At 43.9% G+C, this 12245-nt stretch overlaps 2 protein-coding genes and 1 non-coding gene across 4 annotated transcripts; all 3 read right to left on the bottom strand.

The window, feature by feature from the left end:
• Positions 1–319: 319 nt before the first annotated feature.
• cxcr1 (chemokine (C-X-C motif) receptor 1) lies at positions 320–5319 on the bottom strand. Its single transcript, XM_086051618.1, has 2 exons — positions 5211–5319; positions 320–3620 (listed from the first exon to the last, which is right to left on the bottom strand). The coding sequence occupies exons 1-2, from the start codon at positions 5212–5214 to the stop codon at positions 2551–2553; spliced, it is 1074 nt and encodes a 357-aa protein (XP_085907744.1). The 5' UTR covers positions 5215–5319; the 3' UTR covers positions 320–2550.
• A 1755-nt stretch (positions 5320–7074) lies between these two features.
• On the bottom strand, positions 7075–11367 carry nabp1a (nucleic acid binding protein 1a). Of its 2 annotated transcripts, none has more exons than XM_086052431.1 (6): positions 10437–11367; positions 9517–9655; positions 9376–9447; positions 8625–8709; positions 8168–8237; positions 7075–7907 (listed from the first exon to the last, which is right to left on the bottom strand). In XM_086052431.1, exons 1-6 carry the CDS (start codon positions 10528–10530, stop codon positions 7690–7692), a joined length of 678 nt encoding a protein of 225 aa, XP_085908557.1. In that variant the 5' UTR covers positions 10531–11367; the 3' UTR covers positions 7075–7689. The 2 variants fall into 2 exon arrangements, with proteins under 2 accessions (XP_085908557.1, XP_085908558.1); XM_086052432.1 differs by having other exon boundaries at positions 8186–8237.
• Positions 11368–11824: 457 nt separating this feature from the next.
• Positions 11825–11906, bottom strand: trnas-cga (transfer RNA serine (anticodon CGA)). The gene has a single exon. It is a non-coding gene; the product is annotated as a tRNA-Ser (tRNA).
• Between the last annotated feature and the right edge of the window lie 339 nt (positions 11907–12245).

The raw sequence follows: 12245 nt of genomic DNA, 5'->3' as shown, positions 1-12245 counted from the left end.
CAGCCAGGGGTCAGTAGAACATGTGAGGTGCTGCGACAACCCAAACTTGGCAGAGCAGAGACAGCTACCGCATTTAATGAGGTTATTGTGTTGTGGTGTTGTGGTCAGTTTCAATTAGTTTTTAATGCAGGTTTGTTAGTTTTTATTAGTTCTTTTTTTTTTTTTTTTTAAAGTAGTTTGTTTTAGTTTTGTTTTTATCACTTTTATTAGTTTTTCTTATATTGGTTATTGGTTAACGGTATATTGGTTAAGTGCAACATTTTTTACAAAGTCGCAATAAGAGTTGTGTATTAAAGTAAATCCCCAAACAACTGTTCGACCTTTCTTCTTCTGTACAGCTGGACAATAATAACGACATGAATAAAACAATTTAATTACTTACAATAAACCCTGAAAGCTCATGTATGAAATGGATTGACAAAGATGAAAACGAAGGACATCCTTGCTATAATTATAGTTAGTTTTAGTTTGTTTTATAAACGTAGAATGTAGTTTCAGTTTGTTTTCATTTTTATTTCATTCAGTGAACTGTCTGGATCTGTCTAATCTCCACGGGCCTTGACATGCTTGCTGCCTTTCTCAAATGGACATTTTTCGACTGAGGAAGAAGCAAAATGTTTTTCACAAACCATTTGGCATCGACCTCTGTGATTCGAATCGGTAAACATTGCACTTTTGAATTCATAAACAATTGGAGGATGTGCATACAATGTTATATGCACGTTAAAATGCTACATTGACGTGTGTAAAGTCTGCATGGATTGGGCTGACTATCAAGTACATCACATGTTGACAAGACTATTTCCATTCCCGGTTGTCATAGTAACTTTTCAGTCAGCCTTAGAATCATTTCATCCGCTGAACTGAAGCGCGCACACACACGCACGCACACATACAAAGTCGCTCATGAGAGATTTAATATGTAAGTTTCTTTCTCCTATGACATGCGGCCTAATAGTAACGAACAGAATCCCAAAAAGACTCAGCTCAACACTCATGATTCAGTGCATGCAGTTGAACTTTAGGAGGCAGTAAAATTACTTGGATGTTTTGAATGAATTAATGATTACTGCACCACGTTTAAAAAAAACCCCAAAAAAACATTGGTCTTGCGGTGGTACAAAACATCCTGTTTTGTCACAATGTTGACATGCGTTGTGTGTTGCAAAACTTGAGAAACATCATTTCTCACAGTTCTCTCACAAGTGACGTAACTGAAGGAGGGTGTAGATTGCCACTTTGTACTTTTTGTACATTTGCATCATCCTATGCTTTTATTCAAATTGAGATGGAAAAGAGGCCACTGTGTTTGTTTGATTCACTAATAATTTCACTTTAATAACCTTTTTAGCTACACTAGATCAAAATAGTTTAGAAATGAAAGTATGCAAAATATAAACTGACGGAGGAGACATAAAATGCATCTGACATGGTTACCATGACGACCAGGGAGAGACTTTTTCCAACCAAACACGACTTGTAACCAATCTAGCGACAACTTGCGGCGTTATTGGACTCTTTGCGGAGAAGGAAATGTTCACCTCACTGTGTCCCGACTGCAAATGAATGTCACGTGCGCAAAGCCACCAATGGAGAATTCAACCAAATCTCCCCCACCCAAGCATGAAATGAGCACCCATAAAGATTTGTGATTTCCCCTGTGGAGGCAGCACTTCATCTCTAAGCCACAGAATGACTTTCAAAAAGTGTCATGGATCCATGCATAAGGTGCATGCAACGGACACATTGGCAAGAACACTTTGACAACTTAGCCCAACATTTGAGTATGTGCTGATTGTCAGAAGCTGGGAAAAACCTTGACACTTTGATGCGATTGTGCCTCTGTGTTGAAGCTTGAAAATGGCACATCTGCAGTCAGCCGAGCTGCTAAATCATGGGTGGAAGAAACTCGGTTTTATGCTAATTATCAGGATGGCTCACTCACAGACACATTTGCATAAATGGGCCAAAAAATAATTTAACATCCATCCATCCATTATCTGTACCGCTTCTCCTCACAAGGGTCGCGGGGCGTGCTGGAGCCTATCCCAGCTGTCTTTGGGCAGTAGGCGGGGGACACCCTGAACTGGTTGCCAGCCAATCGCAGGGCACACAGAGACAAACAACCGCACTCACAATCACACCTAGGGGCAATTTAGAGTATCCAATCAACTTACTGTGCATGTTTTTGGAATGTGGGAGGAAACCGGAGTGCCCGGAGAAAACCCACGCAGGCACGGGGAGAACATGCAAACTCCACACAGGGAGGCTGGAGCCGGGATCGAACCCACGACCTCTGAACTGTGAGGCGGACGTGCTAACCAGTCGACCACCGTGCCGCCTTAATTTAACATTGGTTATTTAATTTCACACAATCAACCATTCGTATGCAAGCACTTAAAAATGCATTTTTCCTTCATAGGCCTCATTTAAAACCCAGGAAAGAAAATGAAAAATGAGACGAGAGCGATTCAAATAATGGAATATTTACACCATGCAACACGAGTGTGTTGATTTCCAAACAGACGGCAAAAGTCCCTGCAGAGTTCTTTACATGAACGTTGACGTGACCTCGGACGAGAGCGAAGACCTGCTGGTCCTGGACACCGAGGTTCTCTCCAGGACGCCCACTTTCCTCATCAGCTGCTGCAACCTCCTCCGGAACTTCTCCCCCACAAAGGCGTAGAGCACCGGGTTGACGCAACTGTGCAGCAGGCCCAGGCTGTGCGTGGCCAGCATGGCCCGGTCCACGGCCAAGCGGGCGGGGCAGCCGTACTGCACGATCTTGGCGCGGAAGAAGGTGTCCGTCATCACCGCGATGTGGTACGGCGTCCAGCACAGCAGGAAGGCCACCACCACGAAGACGATCACACGCATGGCCCGCTGCCTCTGGAACCCGCCGCGGATGCGGAGGAGCCGCTGGATGGTGACGCCGTAGCAGGGCAGCATGACGGCCAGCGGGACGACAAAACCCAGAGAGTGGCGGAGGACTCTGGTGGCCAGGCGCCACTCGTCGGCGCTGCCCGGGTCGTAGTATTCGGCGCACACCGTGTGACCGGAGGACGAGAAAGAGGAGTAGAGGAGTCCCGGCAAGGAGAGAAGAGCTCCGACGGCCCAGACGCCGGCGCAGATTCCCCAGCTCACCAGTCGCCGGTTGGACCTGCGGGCCTCCATGGCTCGGACGATGACCGTGTAGCGGTCCATGCTGATGCACGTCAGGAAGAGGATGCTGGAGTAGAAGCTGAGCTCCTGGACGATGGTGATTATTTTGCACAGACCGTCTCCAAACACCCAACCCTTGGTGACGGAGGTGGCCCAGAAGGGGAGCGTGATAGCCAGCAGCAGGTCGGCCGCGGCCAGGTGCAGGAGGTACAGGTCCGAAGGGGGCAGCGCCTGCTTGCTCAGGCCGATCACGAGGCCCACCACCAGATTCCCGGGAATGGCCAACAGGAAGACCACGATGTAAAAGATGCTGACAAAAACCGCCGCGGCGTCCGGGATGGTGAAGGGGCTGCAGGGTTGCGTCTCGGGGTTTAAGATGAAGTCGGTGTAGTTGTAAGTGAAGTTGAGTTCATCGTAGGCCGAGCCGAAGTCGATCGTGTAGGACGCGGAACTGAGATCTGAGGGTGAGATGGAGAAAAAGTCACGCTCAATATCCATCCGCCCATCTGTTTTCTATACCACTAGTTGTCCCAGCTGACTTCTGGGCTGGTCACCGCGCTGTCAATGGCGGGGCATGGATGGACGAATCACCACGCACGCTCACAGCTACAACTCGTGACAATTACGAGGCTTTGTTTTCAGCAAAGGCGGTGAGCTACGTCCTGGACTGGTTGCCAGTCAATAAACAACCATGCACACGTACGGTCAACTTAGCAGGGGGCAGCGCCTGCTTTTCGTTCGAGGGCCGCATCCAGAAAAACAAAAGGATGCAGGGGCTGTTTAGAACTCAAATCTGAATCTATCCAGCAATTATTTATTATCTCCATTTTCTACAAAATGACTGCAGTACACAACAGCTTTCTATTAAAGATGAAAATAGTTTGTGATTTTCAAGATGTTGGGGTGGCCTCGGGCCTATATCCCACGAGACTGGATCCGCCCCTGCACTGAACAGTGAGCACATTCAGAACCAATACATAAGCAAAGTGAAGTAAGCTGACCATTTTGAAACACTTCCTTAAGCAACATTCATGCTCATAAATCGGATCTTGACACTGAGCAGAAAGTGGAAGAAACCATTTTTGCTGTGAAATTGCAATTATCGTCATTCACCACATTATTATTATTATTGTTATTTTGGTCAAATATATATCTTTGCATATCTAGAAAAGCTATGCAATATATAAACCAATGTATTAGTAATAATGACCCCTATTTTCTGACACCCTCCCTCCTCACTAAGCCGACCTCCACCTTTTTGTTTTTTTCAAACTAGCCTTGCAGGCTGTCAAATCTCATTTTGAGTAAATATCGCAGGCCGCGGAAAAATTAATGGTGGGCCGCAGATGGCCCCTGGACCAAAAGTTGGACACCATTGATTTAAAGTAGTCATTCGATTAATTTCAGCTGACTTTTGGCAAGGGAAGAATGTTTTTAGGTAAGAGTGGTAGGACTGGTGGCCATTTCTGTTTTCTTTGGTAGAACACCCACATATACCGTAAGCACGCAGAGAACATGCCATGAGTAATGCGCCAGATTCAGTTTCTAACTCAGAACCTCGCAACGGTCAGGCTGACATGCTTACCACTACCCCAGTGTGCTGCCCTCACAAAATATACGTTAATAATGTGAGTTTTAAACCCCACAACTGCATACAATGTAAATATAAAGAACTGTCTTCCAGCTGAATTGTGCCTCAATTGTTTTCCATTTTAAACTAAAGGCAGCAAAAGTGTTGCTTCAATTTCATCTCATGAATACGTCATTTGAAGTATTCGAGTACTTGCCAAGCATTCCGGTGGCTCCTGTATGTGCGGTAGGCGATGCGCTGCAGTGTGTCACGAGACGACATGGAACAAGAAATTTACCTTTCTTGGCACTCCTCCCATCACCAGCGCTGCATTTTGTTATTTCCTCGCAGCTTTTTCCAATTGTGTAAATAAATTCCGATTTCACATGCTAACCAAATGGACTGTAATCTCATCTCGTAGTTCAAGTAACAACAAGTTCGTGTCACCAGTATCAAGTTTGAAGAAACTGTTACTTACTCATGCTTGTTGCTGGTCCTCAGCCTGTCTTCTTTGTGCTTTGGTGAAGAGTTTTGTGATTTCACTGAAAAACAAAGCTGGGCGCATGTTCCACCCAGGGAAGAAAAAAAAAAAAGCCCCCAAAAAAACACTTCCCCTTTGACACACTGGCCATATGTTTTGTCATAAGATGTACACCATCACAGTGACATAAGAGAGAAACCGTGAGTTTACTAAAGAGTGGATGATTCATAAAAACACTGCCTGAACAAATATTCAGAAGGAGATGCAGCCAAAGCTAAATCAGGGGAACTTGCACTACATTTGTTGTCATTTGTTGCCATGCTCCACCTACATTATATAGCACAGGCAAAAAAAAAAAAATGTCACCATGTAACGTCTCCCATCTTTCTAGGAGACCGACTTACGACTGGGGCTCATTTAGACCAACTCCCTAATCACGGCCTCTCTTCACCCCCACAATTTTTTATTTATTTATTTTTAACTTTCTAACAAAGTAAGAGCCTTGAGATGTGTCCAAAATTTACCAATCAAACCAAGTGGCTGACCTCCTGTTTGATTCCGGGCATGGGGCCTTGAGACATTTTTGTGCATTCTGTTGTACTTGACGCAGCCTCCAATTTCACATGAATGAGTGAAACTGGTGAAACTGGTGCCAGGGGCTTTTTTTCCTATTGTGTGCTACTGAATGTTTTTTTTTTTAATGGGCTTAGATTTCAGGACCTCTAAAACACATTTTTAGCAGGATACACTCACTGGAAAAAAATGGGTGCATTTCAGGCAAACCTGAGCCAATTGTCATCAGTTGATGTACTGAGTATTCATATAACCTTTGGGGAGTATTTCAGTACTCACACATTTTACACATGTAGACCGCAACAAGAAGAAATAAACGCGTGAAAGTTAAGTCCTTCATTCTGGTGAATCTGGCCACCAACAGGCTGCAGGTGGAACAGCAGGCGAGGCGGCCAACACAAGCTCTGTGACAGTTTGGTCGTTGCAGGAGTTTCCATTTCACAGGCTAGTTTTATTTTTGAGGTGCTATAGTTTCAATAAAAAGCATGCGTAAAAACTGCCGTAACACCTGCATTTCCCCTGTGGAGATCAAGAGATATTTTTTTGCGTGGGTTACGTTTGGGGAACGGGTGTTCATTATTTGCGACTCTGTGAGCGACATGTGGGGACTAACTGCGGTGTCAACACTCAGTGAAACTGAAATCGTGTTCTAACACATGATTCCGGGATGACCGCCGTGCTTGAGGAAGTTTCCCATGCAGCTCATGACTGACAGACACATCCGCGTTGACACGTGTCGGACGTCATATTTTCTTGGTCTAATCATGCGCTTCAGACCTGACCGCTGCAATCCAATGAGATTCAGCAATTATTTAGGTTGACATTGATGAGGTGGCTTGCATCATTCTGATGAGCTTAATGTTTTGGCTACACAAAGCGTGCGTTGGAAGAGATTGGGCAAAATTGTTCTTTAGTTAACCCCATATTGTTCCGTCAGTATCAGTTGCACGGGAGACGTGCAGTGCATAAAAATAATTTAAAAACTGTACGCAGACGCAGCATTGTAAATCCCGCCTTAACGCACTCAGGGTATAAAACTTGTCACTGGAATGAAAAATGAGTCACAGTGTGGGAGAAGAAATGGGGCAACACCATGAGTGAATTTGTGAGGTGCTTGGTGCAACAAATGGATATGTAGAAACATTGAGGTAGTACATTGCTTAAAAGTGAACTGGCTCACACAGTACACACTCACTGAGGTGACTGTGGGCCTTCTACAGGAAGAAAATGTCCTGTCAGAAGTTGGTGTCATTAAAAAAAAAAAAAAAAAAAAGAAAAATACACCATCTTGTTTTACAACTGTTGTAAAATTTATTTGGTGAACTGTCTTTGCCAAGCTTGAAGTGGTCCCACTGATATGATGATAAAATTGTGGAAAGCGAGAAACTAACACAGGGGGGGGGGACAAAAAACAAAACAAATACAAAAAAAAAAAAAAACAAAAAAAAAGTCTACCAAATGAACCTGCCCTTTGTGACCCTCCACAACTAACAATGCCCCCTTGGCTATCAATTCGGATGACGTTCGGTAATGCTGTCAATCTGAGGCGCCATTTACACAAGTCTGCTTTGCTTTTTGTGACAGTGAACATGTTCCTCACTAGGAAATGGCGAAGAAAGTGCACCGAGTGCTCAAGTAGGGTGTATAATACGGCAGAATTCTACAGGGATGGAGGGGGGGGCTTATGGTAACATTTCGTCGATTCCTCAAGGGGGATCGAGTAGACTGTAGGAGCTCAACAGTGCAACCGGAGACTTGCAAGCAATTAAGGACACAATCTCATCTGTGTTAAAAGAGCGATGCGGCTACTCTACATGTGACTGTGACAGCAGTCGATACTGAGTTGAACTGAAGCGTGGTTAAAAGGGGGTTGATGTGGAGAGCCCCCGCCCCTCTCCCCAGTTCATCTTTTGGCACGTCGCGGGTCCCTGCCGTTGCTAATGCTAACTGATGACTTGGCGGCGGCAGACGGGGTCCCAGCCGCTGAAGACTGCGCCGCTCCGTTCCCGGGCGACCGACCATTTGGCCGCCCAAACGCAGAGTCGCGGGCGCCGCCCGGTGCAGGACCGCCGCTGTTGCCGCTGTTGTTGTTATTGGAAAATGGCGTCATGGAGCCATTACCTGTGAGGCGAGAGAAGGATCAGCAGTTGTTGTTGTTGTTTCCCTTCAATTATTCTCTCAGCATATTTGTGTGCTTTTTTCCTAAGACGTTACAAGATGACGCCAAAGTCCTGGCTAATAGGACAATAGGAATTGGTGTCAAGGAGTGCAGCTATTGATCCTTGTGATATTAAGACAAAGTTGTGAAAAAAATAGCTCCTTTATGTTGTTGTATGACAACAATGTAGAAGCCATATAACGTGAAATGCTCCACTACCTACCTGGGGCAGCTGGTGTACCTGAATTCTGATTGGGTGGAGAGTTTCCCCTCGGATTCTGGTCAGGTTTCCCCTGTTGGCCAAAGGCAAGGCAAGTTCATTTGTACAGCTTTACATAAAACAAACACATTATAGAAAGTAATATATTAAAATGAGTAAGACAGACAAAATGTCACCTTTCAAATCATCTGCATCATGGCCACAAGTTATTTTCTGTATCAATTTATCAATTTAACACCAACACTGGACACCTTATAGGAGGACAATACATAACTGTATACGTTTGTGGACTGGTGTCCTGCTCGCAATAGCTTGACGATTTTTTTTTTTTTTTTTTTTTTAATTTAATATATTTCCAACAGTACAATTTCTGAGTATAGCACTTGTAACCCCTCCAAGGCCAATTCAATTTCAAGCCTGCTGTGTTTACTCTGCGACGAGCTGGATCGCAATCACTCACCGACTTGTTTTGCTGGTTTGTTTGAGCGAGCAGCTCCGGATTTGCCTCGCTGAAATTGGGCACTTCCGAATAGACCATGCAAAATCTGGAAGGGACAAGGAAACACGCGTTTAAAATGGCCCATTCAAAAGGCAGAAAAACTGTCAAAGACAGGCTTCTTTCAATGTGGGCCCTGAAAGAAGCAGTCAAGACAAGACAAAGTTTGCAGTTGGCGTGCAGTCGAAAACGGATACGCATACAAACAAAGGATGTGTTAAGCCTCAAATAGCTTAATTATCCACTATGTTTACATATCCTGACAATGTGTTAAAATGTCAACAGTCCAATACACTATTGCAAACGGACGAGTTGGACTTGACTGAAAAAAAACAAAAAAAAAAAAAAAACAAGCCAGTCTCTGGAAAGAAACAATACACATTTATCAAAGTATGACAAGTTAAAGTCTCATATTTACCATTTTTATCACACAAAATAAACAATGCGTTATAAAAATAGACAACTTGAAGCTCATATTACTTCAATCTCAAATACTGTCTCACAAATACCTAAATTACCATTACGACTAATCACCAAAATGTACATACTCTTGCAATATTACTTCAAATTTTTGTCTCTTGTAACATTACTAATGTCAAAAAAAAAAAAAAGTCTTTTCCTGGGCTTTCAAAAGCATAGAAACAACTAATCACATGATTGTTTTTCTTTTCCGTGTTCCCCCAACATTGCTTTGTGGATGATTGCTGCTACTCACTCGCCGATCTTCTGCAAATCGCCACCTCGTCCAGTGTAAAGTGTCAGGCAGCCTTTCCATATGGACGCATAGCTAAACACAGAAGCCACGCGTTTACATTTCATTTTGAAGCATTTTGTGACCCAATGGTTCCTCGCTTACCCTCTGGTGAGTTTGATAATGTCACCCGGTTGAATGAGACTGCCCAGCTCGTCCCAAACGGAGATGGCGATGCTGCCGCTCTTGTCCGCCACCTTGCACGACCGCACTTCGTGACCGTCTTTGGTCTTGGTCACTCGTCCTAGTTCAACAAAATCATAACGGGGGGAGGGGATTTGTGGTTTTAAGGCCATCGCATCATACTCTCTTTTAAGTTTGAGTTTTTCAGATGTGTTAGACTAATTGACCGACAAGTGTTTTTCATTCAAATAGTTACTCTACATACAGTTTGAGGTTACAAGTGACAAATGGTCTGCACAGCAACATCATGGCACTTAACCACAAGAGAGCACACTCCACACACGTTTTTTGTTTGTTTTATATTCTAGATCTACTGGTGTTTTTTTTTTAAACAAATGTAATGTAGTATTAATTTTTGTAGTGCAAGGTGGCATAAAAAGGTTCATCAAGAGGCACAAGAACGCACTATCACTGTTTATTTGATTGCGTTACATTTGTTTTCCCATAGGTACTGTAATTATAACGTTACTACTGCTTTAGTGTTGGTTAGTTACACTTCCAGCCTACAAGTTATGCTTATACAAACACTGTATACTACTGCCTAACCGTACGTTCGTAAAAGACTACGACGCGGGGTAAGACAGGGTGGTTTCACATTCAAGGCCTTGAATAGATTTTCATACAAATGTTTACTGCATCATTCTCTACTCACGTATGCTTACCTTCCGAACAAATTCGAGTTACGCTACCACCGTGGGAACTAAGCGTCATAAAATGAGGACCTGGGACTCCCTGTTCAACACTATGCATGACAAAAATGCGCCTGTCCCTTTAAGAGCACACGCGGTCCAAGCAAAGGACATTGAAGAGCCACCGCACGGGCTAACACTTTGAACACTTACCTATTTCCAAAACGATGAAAACAATATTGAGGTTTTTCGAGCCGGGCTTGACGTCTTTAATCAAAAACACCGCCTCGGTCGAGGGCGCTGCCATTGTCCGTGTCGATGCCACCCAAGCAAGCGAACGAGCAAGCACCACAGAAGACTTGCCCAGCTACGTTAGCAGGAGCCCGGCCAGCATATTAGCTTGGGAAACGCCGAAGCACTCACAGCGCTCGTTTATGTACACAATTACCTATTTGGGGTTTAATCACACACGTTGGTCACAAGAGCGACACGAAAGGAACACCACCTTCTAACTATAACGGCGATAACTCGGCTGCTAATGCTAACTAGCCGCTTTCTGGCTACAACGACAGTTAGCTCGTTGTTAGCTACTTTCTTTCATTTTCCGAATCGGGTTTCTTTTCATGGTTGGCGTCAATGACAGTTGGTTTGGTCATATATTAGAGGGTTTAAATAAAAAAAATAACATAAAAATAGTAAGTCGACAAGATCAAGAGTTCGTTAATAATGTTTAGCAACGCAATCGCCGTACTACATTGAGAATGTAACGACCGGGCTGAAAACCCCCAAGTCCTGAGTCAAAAAATGGTTGCAGTTTAGGCTCGTTGTTGAGCTTGAATGGATTTTAAAGCCTCGTCATTTAAAAAAAATGAAATTTATAATTTACAATTTTCTCAACACTAACAAACCGCATTTCCTTTGTGTTGCCTTTTCTGAGTGTAAGCAAACCGCGCAGTTGTGTTAAGATAGTGTATCTAACCGGTATGTGTCTCTATAACTGAGCAGCCGGTTAAAGTTGACAGTAGTTCGAAATAACTAGCCTTGGTAAGTTCTCATTACAAGATAAATGTGTACAAAATTCGCAGCTGGACAGCTAAGCAAGTTTTTGATAGCCACAGACAGCCATGCTTCCACTATGCCTCAGGACGTCGTACGTCACACAGCGCTGCCGGGTATTTATATGCTTTGGCATGTTCCATTGTCCTCATTCAGGGGGGGGGGGGACGTAGGTTTCGAAATACATTTTTCTCCTCGTGTCCAATCGACAGACTCAATGTCACTTTGGTTACAGAGTTTCAGGATGTTTCATTGCGCAAACGTTGCATTACAAATTGATGGTACTGAGTTTTCTTTGTAAAAAAAAAAAAATAACAAAAACAATGATGTAGTTGGTTCTTACCTACTGATGTAGTTGGTTCTTACTCAATGATCCGAATTTCAACCAACCACAGCAAAATACATGGTGTCGGCACAAGGTAAACGGTCACTTAATTACTCGTTCACTTGTGTTAAACGAGAAAATGTGCACCTGGTCCGTTTAACAAGCAACATACGTTAAAAATATGAAAGTGTAATACACAACGCGTCATAAAAGGTAGGCACGTCACGAACAGGATTCGAACCTGTGCGGGGAAACCCCATTGGATTTCGAGTCCAACGCCTTAACCTCTCGGCCACCGTGACAAGACGTTAAACCTTCGAGTAGAGCCCACTTTATATGGTTATACTGGCCTGTGCAAGCCGCACAAAATATAATAATACGTGTGAATAAACACGGAGTACTCTGTGGAAGACCAATACGGGGATAATTATGAACACGTAGTATTCCGTGGAAGACGAAATATCCTTTGGGAGAATTGTTCAGCATATACAGGAGGCGCTGTCGTGATGTGGACGCAGGAGGGAGACAAGCACTGATATTTTTGTACCTGCAGTGAATATACAATGCAAATAAAAACTAAACTTAGCGACGAAGCTCATCTCTTTTCCATGACGAATTCTACATTAAATGGCGCTGGCAAA

Source organism: Filicampus tigris, chromosome 14 (genome assembly GCF_054856515.1).
Source record: "Filicampus tigris isolate MCC_2025a chromosome 14, RoL_Ftig_1.0, whole genome shotgun sequence".
NCBI classification, from domain to species: Eukaryota; Metazoa; Chordata; class Actinopteri; order Syngnathiformes; family Syngnathidae; genus Filicampus; species Filicampus tigris.
This window is presented reverse-complemented; position numbering and strand designations above follow the sequence as displayed.

What these genes read in the sequence shown, in the direction of transcription:
- nabp1a (XM_086052431.1), bottom strand. Translation starts at nt 10,530, where the DNA reads ATGGCAGCGCCCTCGACCGAGGCGGTGTTTTTGATTAAAGACGTCAAG. An exon ending in GATTTGCAGAAGATCGGCGA is followed by an intron (nt 8,710 to 9,375) that starts GTGAGTAGCAGC and finishes TGTCCCTTCCAG; the next exon opens with ATTTTGCATGGTCTATTCGG. An exon ending in AGGTACACCAGCTGCCCCAG is followed by an intron (nt 7,908 to 8,167) that starts GTAGGTAGTGGA and finishes CTCGCCTCACAG; the next exon opens with GTAATGGCTCCATGACGCCA.